Source organism: Bubalus kerabau, chromosome 10, assembly GCF_029407905.1.
Source record: "Bubalus kerabau isolate K-KA32 ecotype Philippines breed swamp buffalo chromosome 10, PCC_UOA_SB_1v2, whole genome shotgun sequence".
In the NCBI taxonomy this organism is placed as follows: Eukaryota; Metazoa; Chordata; class Mammalia; order Artiodactyla; family Bovidae; genus Bubalus; species Bubalus kerabau.
The window spans coordinates 34599605-34614405 of NC_073633.1; the positions used below are offsets into that span (position 1 = coordinate 34599605).

The following is a 14801-nucleotide window of genomic DNA, read 5'->3' on the forward strand; positions in this document are numbered from 1 at the left end:
TAGGTCAAAAGGTAATTTTGTATTTAGGTTTTTGAGAAACCGCCATACTGTTTTCCACAGTGGCTGCAACAATTTGCATTCCTACCAACAGTGTACGAGAATTCTCCCTTCTCCACATCCTTGTTGTTATTTTTATAACAAATGTTGTTAACATTTGTTAGTGTTGTTTTTGATGATAGCCATTCTGATGGGTGGGGGGTGTTATACGGAAACCCATTTTGAAAAGTGGCTTTGCTGTCCACAGTAGAGCACATCCCTTGAGTTTGCTTATTTGATACCTTTTATGATGGTTCGATTGACATTGTCAAATAAGGAATGCTTTCTTTTTATTTCTAATAAAAACAGCCATCATTTTTTATCCTTTCAATGAATTACAAACTGTACATGTTTGTACTGTCTTTTTATTTCCTGTGTGACTGTATATGAAGTCAACTGATTCGTTCTTAATTTTTACAGATTTTTACATGAGTTAGCCCAGATCCCTAATTTTGCTGAACGTGCCCAGTGCATAATCTTCAGATCTGTCTTTTCTGAGGGTATCACCGCCTTGCACCGAAAGGTAGAGATCATCACACGAGCTTCTAAGGTATGTTTGCTGCCTAATTCAAGGATGACTTTGCCTTTCTTGGAGGTGGAGGAGGAAGTGGAGAGTGGGAAAGATCAACTTGAGTCCCTTTGTAGAAAACTTTTTGCCTTAAGATTGTGTATTTCCCTGTGACGATTATCCCATAAGTTTGTGTGCATGTAGGTGAATGAGTAAGAAAGGAGATGCAGATTGATAGAGGATAAAGAGGGAGAAAAAAATAACACTTTTACAGATTTCTCACATATTCCAAATACCTCCCAATATACATACTGGCCACTTAAAACCAACCTTAATAGTATAGTGTGTTTTCTACTCTAAGATTGCAAGAGATTTGCCTTAAACCAATGCACTGGATCATCTGAAATGTGTTTACATAGTGAAATATTGTAAGAAGATTCCAGAGACTTGATAAATGAAATAAATAATTATGGCAATGAGTGATGGGCCAATAAATTTTTGCTGGTTTCATCCCACTGGTGTTCTTTATAAATTCTTCAACTTGGCATTTTCTCCCAGTGACCTACATCCTTAACCACATGATACTCTTCCATAAATACTGTAGTGTTTAGTTGCTTATTTGAAGGCATGTGTTTTTTTTCCCTTCTAAGACATAAAAGATTTCAATAAAGAAAGCATAAATAGCACCAAGGTGTATAATATGCACCTTCTAATAATGCCCTAAAAAGCAGGAACAGAGGTCAACTTGGAGCTGCACTTGGTTTTCTGTCTTTACCCTGAAATAAAGGAAAATAAAGTCGACTGAAATTATAGAGAAGGGAGAAAAGTATCAATTTGAAAATTTGCACTTGGAGCCAAAGAATGAGAGAGAAAGAGGTGAAACAAATGAGAGAGGAAGCTGAAGACACCCCAAGAAGCTTGAAATTGTAAAAGTTAACAGACAAATCAGCAAGCGCTTAATAAACAGAGCCTGTGACCTCGAAATACATTATTGTAGTTCACCTCTGAGGGTTATTTCCAGGGATAAGGAAGCATAGGCATGCTGTTGTATCTACCTGACATTTAACTATGCTGTTTATATAGAGACAGTGTCCAAAACCAGATTCTCAAATGATCTTAAAACCTTTTGTATTTAGAAGCCATCAAATACAAAACCTAACTGTAACAACTCTCTTGTTTCAATTTCTGAATCCCTTAAAATAAGTATTTAAAAAATAAAATTGGCTCAAATAGAAATATAATATTTAATATTCAGTGCTAAAACATGTACAGTTTGTAATTCATTGAAAGGATAACAAATGATGGCTGTTAACATATTTTTTTAAGACACTTAGCTTAATGAAGTGTATTTTCTGTTTCACCAATTGTAAATCCCGTTGGTACCAGGCCAGCAAACAGACTATCAGGTGCTTGGTGAAGATTTGTTGTTAAATGAACATAGGTGCATTTGGAGTTCAGCCTCATAATAATTATTATTTTTTTCCCAGGGCTTGCTGCACATGAAGAGTGTAAAAGATATTTTAGCTCTCATTCTGGCTTTTGGAAATTATATGAATGGAGGAAATAGGACTCGGGGACAAGCAGATGGATATAGCTTAGAAATTCTGCCCAAACTCAAGGACGTCAAAAGTCGGGTATTTATTTTTCATATGAGTTTCTGTGATCTGCCATCATTTTCCTTCTACCCTTTCAGTTTTTTTTTTAAGTATCCCTAGTTGTTCCATTCATCTCTGTCTTCCTCTTAGCAGTACATTTTTTTCTTTGCTTTCTTTTGAATACAGGTTTTTCATGTTTGATCTTCTTTTGACGAAAAATTCCCAACATTCATTTGCTTGAAAGCACACAATTAGATGTTGAACTACCATGAGAGGATAAAACAGATAGTGTACAGTATTAGCCATAGCACAAGAGTTGAATCTGTTTGAATTTGGTGTTAGCTACTTGTAATTTACTCACCCCTGAGTAGGGAGCGATGCTGAATCACCAAGGGAGCTGAGCGTTTGAATTATCCTTTGGTCCACAACAATTGGACTGGGGGGTCCACTGTCAACCCCTCTGAGCCTGATTATCATTTGGCTCCACACCCCTGCAGAGCTCTCTTTAGAAACAAGCAGCCCATAGCTAGGCGACCCTGTCAGCGGGCAGGGAGGGGGAAATGGAGGGAGGCGAAACACAGAGGCAAATTAGAGTTAGACCCACGTGAACAAGACACAAAGGCTGCCTTGTGGGAGGGCTTGCTCTCCCCTGGAGTCCCAGGGTCATAAAGTGGCAGGGTGTTCCTTTTAAGCCATCTTGATTGTTTTTCATGCCATTAAGAACACACATTTTTTGAGAGGTGGGAAGGGAGGGATGGTTTTTCTGTTCTGCTCCCTGGTTCTCTTTAGCACTCCCCTTCCTCCTCCTTTCTTGGCTTTATGCCTGAAAATATTGAGATAGTCTTTTGGTTGGTTGGTTGGTTGCATGTCTTAGCCATTATCTCAGAGGTCTTATGGATTGATTATCTGTTTGGGTTTTCTCCCCCTCAAAGGAAAAGTGTGGTGTCATTTCTTTCTATAGATGCCATTAAAAATGAATGGGACAAGGAGGAGAATTTCGCCAGTATCAAACAGAATCAGGACTAGGTATCAGAAAAGTATAAGAGTTACAAAATGAAATTTCAGTTCTTTGACTATATACTATGGCAGAGTCTCATGTGAAGGATATTCATTTAAGCTTCTCTTTTAAACCTAGGATAATGGGATTAATCTGGTGGACTACGTGGTGAAATATTACCTGCGTTACTATGATCAGGTAAGAAATGGCATTATGTGGAAAACTACACCTAATGGGGTTTCAACTCCTTCACATTATTGGCATTCAGAAATTGGATGATGGCTGGATGGATGAATTTCAAGTCCAACATAGAATTTGAGAGCTCTCCAGCCTCCTTGGTTTACAGATGGGAACACTGGAGCCAAGAGAATTTAGTTGACTCTTGTGAAGGGAAGCATTATTCAGTGGTACAAATCTACTGCCTCCTAATCTACTATGTAACACAGCTTCAGAGAGATCCCTAGTCATCTCAGCGCCTTCTGACCAGATTGTGAGGGTTCCTGTGAAACCTATATCCATTCAGTAATTGGTTATATTTGAAACTAGATTCTGGGCTGCAGACCAAAATTTAGGAACTTAATATGCAGTAATACCCAATACTTTATCAGCAGTGTTCATTGGTGAACAAGTTAAAGACGTGGAATTTAAATCCATCTTCCCTGCTTAAATTACACTGGCCATTAGAAATAAAAATTTCTGTGAGAATCCACCTGAGCACCATTTTCTATGTTTTATTCCTTCTCATTAAATCGAGAACAAGGAGTCCTAGCTTTGAGAAGAAAGAGGTACTATTGTAAGTTGTTGAGAAACCTAGCAGTCAGTAAATGGAACAAGTCTTGGGAAAATGTTGTCAGGAGTCCCACTTAACTATCCACAAAGGCAGAGTTTTTCCTAGGTACCGAGGGAAGAAAAGTCAAGATTCCAGGGCGTCCTTTTCAAAAGGCCTTCAATTTCATGCAGAGGACAAGCTAAGCACTGATGAAGCCTTTCGTCATCTGTCCTCCCCTCCTGGTGGGTTTATCTGACTGTAATGTAGGTGCTTGATACATACTTACTGAGTTGAATGTACTGTAAATATCCACTAGCATGTAGTCAGTAGCATCTGTGAAGAATTAGATGAATGGAGGTGACAGATGTTTTCTGGTAGAGCAGTACAGGTGTGTTGAGCTTGAGGCAATGTTTGTGCACCCACAGTTCTGACAATAGGTACCAAAGTGGCAGAAGAACTCTCCTGAAGAATCTTGGGCTGACAGTTCAAAGTTGACATGAGCAGATTTATGCATAGTCTCTATCTCAGCCATGCTTCCTACACAGACGCACTGTGTAGGAAGGATAACATTTGCCTATGGAATTTGGCTCCTGATGAAGAGAGCTGAACCCAGTGGAATCAGCTTCACAGAGGAAAATGTTAAAATACAATAAGATTAGTTTCAGAAATCCTAAAGGAAATCAACCCTAAATACTCATTGGAAGGACTGATGCTGAAGCTGAAGCTCCAATATTTTGGCCACCTGATGTGAAGCGCCAACTCGTTGGAAAAGACTCTGATGCTGGGAAATATGAAGGCAGGAGAAGGGGGTGACAAAGGATGAGGTGGCTGGATGGCATCACCAACTCAACGGGCATGAGTTTGAGCAAACTCCAGGAGATAGTGAAGGACAGGGAAGCCTGGTGTGCTGCAGTCCATGGGGTCACAAAGAGTCAGACACTACTTGGCAACTGAACAATAGGATGGCCCAGTTTAGGAAAAATAAGAAGTCAACAACTGTGTGGTGCTCTCCCAGTTTTTCACCGAGCAGAATGAATTTCACTCAAGAGTGTAGGATTATGTGATTTATAAAATGATCCCTTCCCTCTTAGGAGCCTAAGTGATGATGTTTGTGGTTAGTGGTGAAGAGCAATTAGCAGAAGAAAGGTGACTCTTGCTCCAAGTTTCCTTCTACTCATGGATGATTTTTGGTCCAAGTCGAGGTCTATGTGAAGTTTAAAGAAACCCTTCTAGGGCCATGTCTTTTGAACTCTTAACTGAGCAACTTTCATAAGAGCTGCTGCTGCTGCTGCTAAGTCAGTTCAGTCATGTCCAACTCTGTGCGATCCCATAGACGGCAGCCCACCAGGCTCTGCCATCCCTGGGATTCTCCAAGCAAGAACACTGGAGTGGGTTGCCATTTCCTTCTCCAATGCATGAAAGTGAAATGTGAAAGTGAGGTCTCTCAGTTGTGTCCAACTCTTCGCGACCCCATGGACTGCAGCCTACCAGGCTCCTCCGTCCGTGGGATTTTCCAGGCAAGAGTACTGGGGTGGGGTGCCATTGCCTCCTCTGCATAAGAGCTACTACTAAGCTGATTTGCTCAGCAGCATTTTCTCTTTTTCTACCTTAAAAAAAAAGAAGAAGAAACTGAGACTGAATCTGATAAAAAGTTTTGAAGACTAGAAAGAGACATGCATGAGGTCTTCCAATGTTGATTACCGTGGAATTTTGTGGCAAGCATCTTAGATGTTGTTCCATCTTGGCACTCATACTAGGGTACTGCTTCCATTGTTTTTTAGAGCAGTAACATAAGGAAAGTAAAAAATAGTACACTGATCATGTAAAATATTGTTCTGATCAAACGAGGAAAACCACTTTCTTCTAGCATTACAAATGGGGCCAAATGTCTTAAAGGAAGAGGGAAGGACCCAGGGAATTCTTGAAATCCGAGGAAAAGAGGGTAATAAGGTAGATGACCCCTGTGCAAGATGCATACTTCCCAGAACAGTGTTCTATAAGCTGTCTGTAATAGTGCCAGAGTTGATTGGTAGACCTGATGGTGAGTACTCAACTGAGAACAAGACATAATTCCTGCCTTCAAAGTGTTTATAGTCTACTGGGGAAGACACCAGGCTAACAAGGCAATTTTTAAATTAATGTTGATAAGTGCTGTGATACGGGAAGTAGCGGGGGCTCTTGGAAACATCCAGGTGCTGGAGTTCTGGGGAGAGCTTTAAGGAAGTGCTGTTTTGAGACTTGAAGAAGTATGAACCAGGACGTTTGAGGAGGGCCTGGGGAAGAATTTGGAAAGAGACAGTTTTGTAGACAAAAGTCTCCAAGCAAGAGATTGTGGCCTGTTCTTTTATTTTTTTGAAAGTCTAAGAGTGAGGGAGTTAGAGATAGGAGAAGGGAGAAATCAGGCTGGAGATGGAGACAGAGGCCAGATCATAAAGTGCCTTGTAAAGCAGTTGTAGAGTTTGGAATTAGTCCTAATGGCAGTAGGGAAGATGGAATGTGAAGGAGAGCTGGCAGAGTACCCTGTGTGGAGAGAAGCATAAGCGAAGACGACCTGAGGTATGTAAGACACAAAGCTTACACTGAACAGCTCGGGGAGAAAGCAGGCTGGACTGGAGCAGATAGTTGAGGCTCTGCTTCTCCCTGTGTGCCTACGGGTTGTGCACCTCTGGATGTTTCTCTGCTGAGATCCTCTCTTAGCTGTAGTTGTGGAGTTTGTCGGCACTCTACACGGCCATGCCTTTGTAAATACCTACTAAGATAGCTCTTGCCTGGTGGCTCAGACGGTAAAGAATCTGCCTGCAATGCAGGAGACCCAGGTTCGATGCCTGGGTTGGGAAGATACTCTGGAGAAGAAAATGGCAACCTACTCCAGTATCCTTGCCTGGAGAATTTCATGGACAGAGGAGCCTGACAGGCCACAGTCCATGGGGTTGCAAAGAGTTGGACACGACTGAACAACTAAGTTTATACTTCCAAGGCAAGCAACATTAGGAGGATCTTTACAAATGTGTGAAGAATTTGATCACACGTGCACACACAAACACATGCACGAGCTTTAAACTGCAGAGGAAGGTAGGTAAGAGCATAAATGAGTGCAATTGTTTCTCCCACTTCAGTGTTGCCTAGTCCAGTAGCTTCTAATTCACACCCATGGGCATACCCCAAAGATGAGTTATCTAATTGCTACCATGTGAAGCTCAACAGGGACTTTCAGTTTAACCACTTTTCATGTGTTCTTCCTATAACTTTTTCCATGGGAATAGAGGGTCTAAGATCAGGACATATCTGACCATTTTCTCTTTGATTCAAGAGTCAAATTAGAACCCAGCCCAGGGACTTGCCTGGCAGTGCAGTGTTTAGGACTCCCAGATTCCACTGCGGGGTGCACGAGTTTGATCCCTGGTCCAGGAATTATGAGCCAACATGCTGTAAGGCACAGCCAAAAAATATATTAATTAAAAAAATTAAAACCTCAGCCCATGCCATAGCCGTAGCCTTGGCCTCAGTGCCAGTAAGACCAAAATGATAGCACAAAAGACATAAAAGCACTTCAAAGTAACCAGCCCAAAGTTAGGAATAGCAGGGGATCTTTGCTATGATTCTTATCCGACTATCCAAAAAAAAGATGTTTTGGAATTTCAACTGAAAGTGACAATTGGGAAGTATAATGTACTTTTGTTTACCATCTATTCTAGGAAGCAGGAACAGAAAAGAGCGTTTTCCCCTTGCCTGAACCACAGGATTTCTTCTTGGCTTCTCAAGTCAAATTTGAAGACCTTATAAAAGATTTGAGAAAACTGAAGAGGCAACTAGAAGGTAATGGGAACTGTTCTGTTATTATGATCATAGATATTTTTTAAATGGTTGAAGAGGATGATATCTCTCTGGCTCGTGGAATGGAATTGGTGAGAGTTCAGTTACCACAGTCTTCGGGACACTCCCATCTCTGTGTACCATTTGGAGTCACTTTATTTACACATCTTTCTCTTTTGTTAGTGTTAATCAGTGCTTACTAGATATGTATCTTGTTACCTATATTTTCCAACATGTAATACATATTTTAATAATTACAGCAACTCTTCTTTTTTTTTTAATTCTTACTATGATCTTATATGATTCTTCTAACTAGGGTAAGAAGGTAAAGGTAACCCAAATAAGCAGGAACCACACTAACTCCATTTTATAGATGAGAAAAATGAGGCTTAGAAAAGCTATATTCACACAGCCAGACAGAGGCAGATTAAATCTAGTTAGAAAATCTCATGCCTTGTGTTTTCTAAGCTAGTTTACTATGCTGCCTTATCTCTCCTTCTCTCTTGCTGTCACGCAAAATGCACACTCACATTCCTATATATTTTGTTTATGTATATAAGTCTAATAGTGATGGCAAGACCCATAGTAAACAGTCTATTTTAGTTTAATTTACATTTTTAATTATCCAAAACAAAATGCTGAAGGCCCTTTTTGGCTTTTTTAAAAGGTGAAAATATGTCTCTGTTGGGCAGGAATTTTCCTTTGGCATCTCTCAAGTCTTGTGTTTTCACAGTGGAGACATCTCCTTGTCCAAGAATATAAATACTTGCCTCAGAGCTTGTATAACTCCTATTGAAGAGCTCTGCGGAGGATTTAGGGAGCGTGTTAATGTGGAAATGGAGCCCAGAGCGCCAAAAGCAGAGCTTGAGGAAATGAAGAGCTTGCACCAGGAATATTTTTACACTAAGACATAAAATAAACATTTTTAAAATGTTTATTGTGAAAGAGTACTCAGAAATCTAAGTCTTAGATGGAGGACAGCTTGGAAATGCAAGTAAAGTGGGAAAGATCTGCTCCCGGTGGCAGGGCGAGCCATTTATTTTTACTTTAGGCATAAAACTTACTTAAATAAGGATGGTGGTTACAACTGAATATTTTTACCTTGTAAATGATTTTTAAAGGAACATGTGGAGTTTCTTTTTCCTCCTGTTGATGTGGTCAAGAGCGTGAATTCAACCAAATGGATGTTTTGTTCAGGAATGTGATCTGTGAACACATGATCATTCTTTTTCCTCTCCTCAAAAACAGTTTTTTTCCTTGACTGAGATGAGCTTGATTCTTATTGTAAGAAAGCCGAGTAAGCCATCACATACCAGTATTTTTCTGTCCCTCTTCAATGGCAGAATTAGGGCCAGGCCAGTCTTCAAGGTAGCTGTTGCGGTAGCAGAGAGGACCTGTGCTTGTCTCATAACATGTGTATGTTAGATATTTAGGCTCCTCTGTCCATGGAATTCTCCAAGCAAGGATACTGGAGTAGGTTGCCATTTCCTTCTCCAGGGGATCTTCCTGACCCAGGGGTCGAACCCACATCTCTTGTGTCTCCTGCACTGGCAGGCCGATTCTTTACCATCTGAGCCCCCAGGGCTGTCCCTGACTGCCCATCCTCTCTCGTCTCTTGGTCCTTGTGAAACCACGGCCTGCCCTCTCCTGTAGTCTTTGAGCAGAAACCTGATCTGTATTGGATCTTTCCTCTTCGCCTGCTTTCCCTCCATGCGCTCTCTTTTATCAGGCATCCTGGCTCGGCCCCCTGCCTTTGATGTCTCTGTGTATTTGATGATAAATAACAAAGGGAAAAGAAGAGTGAATTCGGAGGACGGTGGAGAGGCAGGGATGTACCTTACTTTCTCTAGGATGATCCGTGGTGTCATTCCAGATCTCTGAGGACTCAACTGATAGTTTCCTCAGGCAATTTTAAGGACATACGGGAACTTCTGAAGCTGGAGGAGCTGCCTTATGCAGGAAAACTGAACAATACCTCAGCTATTTTTCTTCTTTGCATGACATGTCATCAGAAGACATGAAGTTCACCACCAAGGCAAATGAGGAAACCGGGGCTTCCCCACACACATTGAATATTTAAACAAAAATGCCCTGCTAATCTTTAGAGATGCCAGTGTTTTTAATACATGAAAGGTACCTAGTAAATATTTAAAGAAAATACAGACCATCGGTTCTCTAATGAATTTCTTGTTCTTCTAAATCCCATCTGGCAAGATGGCCAGAGTCGTGGCGGCCCGTTTCATCTCCCGTCCCCATTCAGGCTTCAGCTCCGTTTCCATAAGGCCTGGGTGTGAGCCGAGATTGAATGTTTAATTGAAAAGGACATAATTTTCACACATACAGCAAAGATTTGATGAGGCTTTGAGGTTTATTGTAGCCATTAAAATGTCGTGGCTGCTGGCAAAACCCCAGAAAATGTCTAAAGCTAAACCAGATGTGATTAGCAAATCTCAAGAAGGCTCAGGCCTTAGTTCTCTGGGCAGCCATAGACTTTGAAAAGAAAATCATCTTGGGTAGCAAGAACCACACCTTAACAATGGAGTGGAAGTTAAATGATGGTTCTTGGTTGTATAGATGTTGCTGATAGCAGTAGAGATTGTCAATGAGATTATTGTCTCTTTCCTAGAGACCACAAGTTCCATCAGCACTTTTATGTAGGAAGACATAGCAGGGAATTGAGGACAGTAGTATCCGCTACAATTTATTGTGTGATTATTATCAGGCATTTTCCATAGAGCATCTCTTTAAGCCTTTACAGTGATACTGTGAAGCAGATACCGTTATACAGTCCTCACAAGAGGAGGAAACGGAAGTTCATGGTGCTCAGGTGACCTGCCAGGTTACTTCACAGCTGATGACCTAGATGCATTTTGAAACTAGATATGACTCTGAGGCCTGTTACTCATGACTTATCCTGCTGCTGCCCCAGAAGTCTCCATAATCTGGTCAGAGGTCACAACAGAAAGATACATATTCCTAGAAAATGCATAGAGCCTCATAAGGAAACAAATGGCAGAGTTAGTGGGTGAGTGTGTGTGTGAGCCCAAGAACCTGCTCCAACTATGTACGTATTAATAGACCCTCAGATCACTTAGAGACATGGGAAAGAGCTTTGTGTGTGGGCTGGGGTTACATGGTTGGAGGAGACAGAGGAGAGATGGGTTATCAAGGTGAACAGTACTGCACAGGATTAGGAACTCAGACTTTAGAGTCAGAGATATACTTTCTACTGGCAACCCATTCCAGTGTTCCTGCCTGGGAAAATCCCAGGTTTGCAACTCCAGGAAGTGTAGCCCTTCCAGGCTCTTCTGTCCATGGGATTTTCACAGGCAAGAATACTGGAGTGAGTTGCCATTTTCTCTTCCAGGGGATCTTCCCGACCCAGTGATCGAATCCACATCTTTTGTGTCTCTTGCATTGGCAGGCAGTTTCTTTATTGCTAGTGCCGCCTGGGAAGCCCAGATAAAAAGTATTATTTCACCTGAATTTTTATTTTTTAAGGGCAATTATAACACCTACATCGTCAGAGGTAATGAATGCATAGTCCCTTAGTAAGGAAAGCTTCAATATAGCTGATTAACACTACACACCTTTTACTGGGAAACACATACCTTGTGGAAACAGGCCCATAGTGTTGAGGGCCAGCTGACTGTGTTCATGGAGAACCTAATTCCCAGAGCACTACAGAACAAGTTCTTGGTGATCGTGAATGTGTTCTTTGTCTTGTTTATTGTCGTACATCCTTTAATCAGACAGTAATTTTTATTTCCCTGATACTTTGGTGATGTAAGTCATACCTGGGAGCAAGCAACAGGAATAACTGCTCTCTGTCTCATCCCTTGACCTTGCTTGCTAGCTAGCACTTTGAAGGTACTCTTACAAACCCATCTGTCATAGGCAGAGTAATGGCTCCCAGAGATGTCCAAACCCTGCTCCCTGGAGTCTGTGACTTTATTACCTTACATGGCAAAAGGGGACTTTGCCGACCTTGAGATGGGGAGATTATCCTAGACTAGCCAAGTGGGCCTAATCTAATCACACAGATCTTTAAATGAATCTTTAAAAGCTGACAACTTTCTCTGAGGTCAGCGGGAGATACTACAGTAGAATGATCAGAGAGATGCAGTGTTGCTGGCTTGGAAGATGGAGGAAGTGGGCAGTGAACCAAGGAATGTGGGAAGCCTCTAAGGCTGGAAAAGGCAAGGAACAGATTCTCCCTAGAGCCTCCAGAAGGGAATGCAGCCCTGTCAACACCTTGATGTCAGCTCAGTGAGACCCATGTCAGACTTCTAACATACGAAACTATGAGGTAATATATTTGTATTGTTTTAAGCCATTTAAGTCTTCGGTAATTTGTCATAATAGCAATAAGAAACAAACATGCCATGAAATGCATTCTTTCTGATTGTGCCAGTTAAAACCAGTCACACACACATGCACGCACGCACGCGCACGCACACACACACACACACACACACCCCCATTGCTGAGGCCCTAGATGTAGGATTCCCCAGCTAGTGACTCTCACCAGTATTGCATGAAATGTGAATTGGTGCTCTCTAAAAAAAAAAACCTGGAAATGCTGTATACTGAAAACACATCACAAGGATACAGTCACATGAATTTACTCAAGGTTCTTGGAAGTCCTGCAATTTTCAAAAAAACAAACAAAAACAAATAGGTTTAGTCCTGTTTGAAGCAAGATTTCTCAAAACATCAAACATTGTTTTTTTTTTCTTTCACTGAACATACTTAGTATATGTCATAGAATATGTTTTCCATTAAATACAGTTTAAGAAGAAGGGATGTTGATATTGCTGTTACTTCTTAATATAAAGAACACAGCTGTTGGTTATATGGTCATTCCTGGATGATCTTCGTAGGTGTAACTGTGATAAAGAGCCCTATACAAGCACGCTTCATACTCCCTAGCTTCATTACCCTACATGGGTTTGTTATCCACATAAACAAATATAGTAGAATAGGTCACATCTTCTCTGATGTCTTGATGCTTGAAAGCCAAAAAGAACAACTTTAGTATTACTCAAAATTATTCTAGTATGATATCACTGCCCCCAAATCCACATTTGTGTGACATGATCCAATTTTATTATTATTATTTAAATAATTATATTGTTATTTAAATAATTATAAAAATTGTTTCTGGGTTCCAAAGTAGAACAGCCAATTTTTTTGTTGTTGTTGGAAAGGGTAGGGACTCTTCAGATAGGTGTTGAGAAGTCAGCCTATTGTGAAAAGTTTAAGGATAAAAATAAATTGCCCTTAATAGCTAAGAAAACTTACTTGGTATCCCCTGTCATTAAGGGTAGGATATTTGATCAACTAACTATGTACTAAATCTTGACTTGAAAATGATGCATTCTTAACCCTGCTACTGCATATGTAATCAGTAGTTAGAGCTTCCCTACTGGGTTCAGATGGTAAGGAATTTGCCTGCATTGAGGGAGACCCAGGTTTGATCCGTGGGGCAGGAAGATCCCCTGGAGAAGGAAACGGCTACCCACTCCAATATTCTTACACTCAGGGTAAGATAATCTAACTTGCTTGAGAATGTTGGCAGAGATGCAAGTGAGTATGTGTGTGTTCATGTGTGTTTTAAGATAATTCTGATGATGTTCTTTTCTCTAAACATTTTAGACTATATTTGAACATGTCCTTTCTTATGTATCATTTAGAAATATTTTGAAATACACTTACACACTTTCAGAGAGGCAAAGAGTCTCTGTTAACTTTTTTGATATCTGTTATCACTCTATAAATGTTTATCCTTCAAATGTTTATCCTGAAATGTTAACTCTTTTAAGCCTTCTGTAAATGAGATGCTGTGTGAAATGTGTAGTCCAGGCATTCAATAAACACTGAAGCCTTTATTCTAAATTTGAATAGTAGTAAGATATCTAACTTGACATTGAAATATATCCATCACTTCTTCCGACATTTTCAATCCCCATGTCCTTATTTTAGTAGAATGACCAGATTAGCCCAGAAGGATCCAAATGAGCCTCTGCTTTGTATGAAATTAGTATCTGAATATTCTACCTCTAAAGCTAAGTTACAGAAGGATGTAAATTCATACATACATGAAAGTAACAACTTTAAAAGGAGATGTGTTTTGTTTTTGGTAGTTTTTTTTTTAACTATAGTCAGCATGTTTTCCAGATGAATTTGGTAGATTGAACTCATTCACTTAGCTTCAGTCCTTTGTAAAAGCCCACACAAAAACATTTAGAGGCACACAATCAAAATCAATATAATCAGCTACAAGAGTAGGAATTAGGGAGGGAGCACACACATACACACATATAAACAGGAAATGAGAACATTTTCACGTGGTAAGTTGCTTATGGCCTTGGACACAGACCAGCATGGTGGCAATAGTTTGATAATTTGGATATGAATATGAAATCGTACAATTAAAACTACTTTCAAAAACATAAGTTATAGTCAACTGTCAACGATAGGTAGCTAGATTAGTGAGGTTGAGGATCAGTGATAGTCCATAAAACATTAATGCATCGTTTTTAACAGTAATCTCTGAGTCAGCTCTACTATTTACATGTTGGAGGACCTTCCCTGTTTGAAACTACATAGTAAGCAGTAGACCACCTTCCCTGCAAGGTGGAAACAATCCTCATCTTTAACTCACTTAACTTCATAAACAAATTAGTGTCTGGGCAAATACATTGATGAGATAGTGTTAGTGAGGTAATGAGGGTGAGATGAGTTTGGAACTCTGAGCACAGATAGCATCAGGGAGGGAACCTGCCTGCAGGAGAGTTGGTGTCCCCAGTGATGAAGAGAGGGCAGATGGTAAGTTACCAGAACTTGTACTTCATCTTGCCCTTGACCACTTTTTACCTTGGTAAATGTTTAACTTGGGATTTTGTGTGGTATCCATCCCTCTTCCTATTATTATAGTTAATGAAGAATTGACTGAGAAATGAAGAGAAATGCTAATAACCAGTGTTGTTAATGTAATGAATATTCAAGTTTGTTCCACTGGAGGCAGGAGGAAGGATCCTGTCTCCCTCATGGCCATGTTGGCGCCTCCCCAGCCAGGGC

The 14801-nt window shown here is 40.5% G+C and overlaps 1 protein-coding gene across 16 annotated transcripts in view; it reads left to right on the top strand.

Annotated features, from left to right (window-relative positions):
- Positions 1–14801, top strand: part of FMN1 (formin 1) — a 497917-nt gene that overhangs the window by 331486 nt on the left and 151630 nt on the right. For 15 of the 16 annotated variants that reach the window (XM_055537259.1, XM_055537263.1, XM_055537262.1 and 12 more), the window contains 4 exons: positions 457–586; positions 2032–2178; positions 3275–3334; positions 7601–7721. In XM_055537259.1, coding sequence (XP_055393234.1) covers positions 457–586; positions 2032–2178; positions 3275–3334; positions 7601–7721 — 458 coding nt within the window. Of the gene's footprint in view, positions 1–456; positions 587–2031; positions 2179–3274; positions 3335–7600; positions 7722–9591; positions 9864–14801 lie in introns of those variants that run through there. The other variant, XM_055537272.1, reaches the window with a different exon arrangement.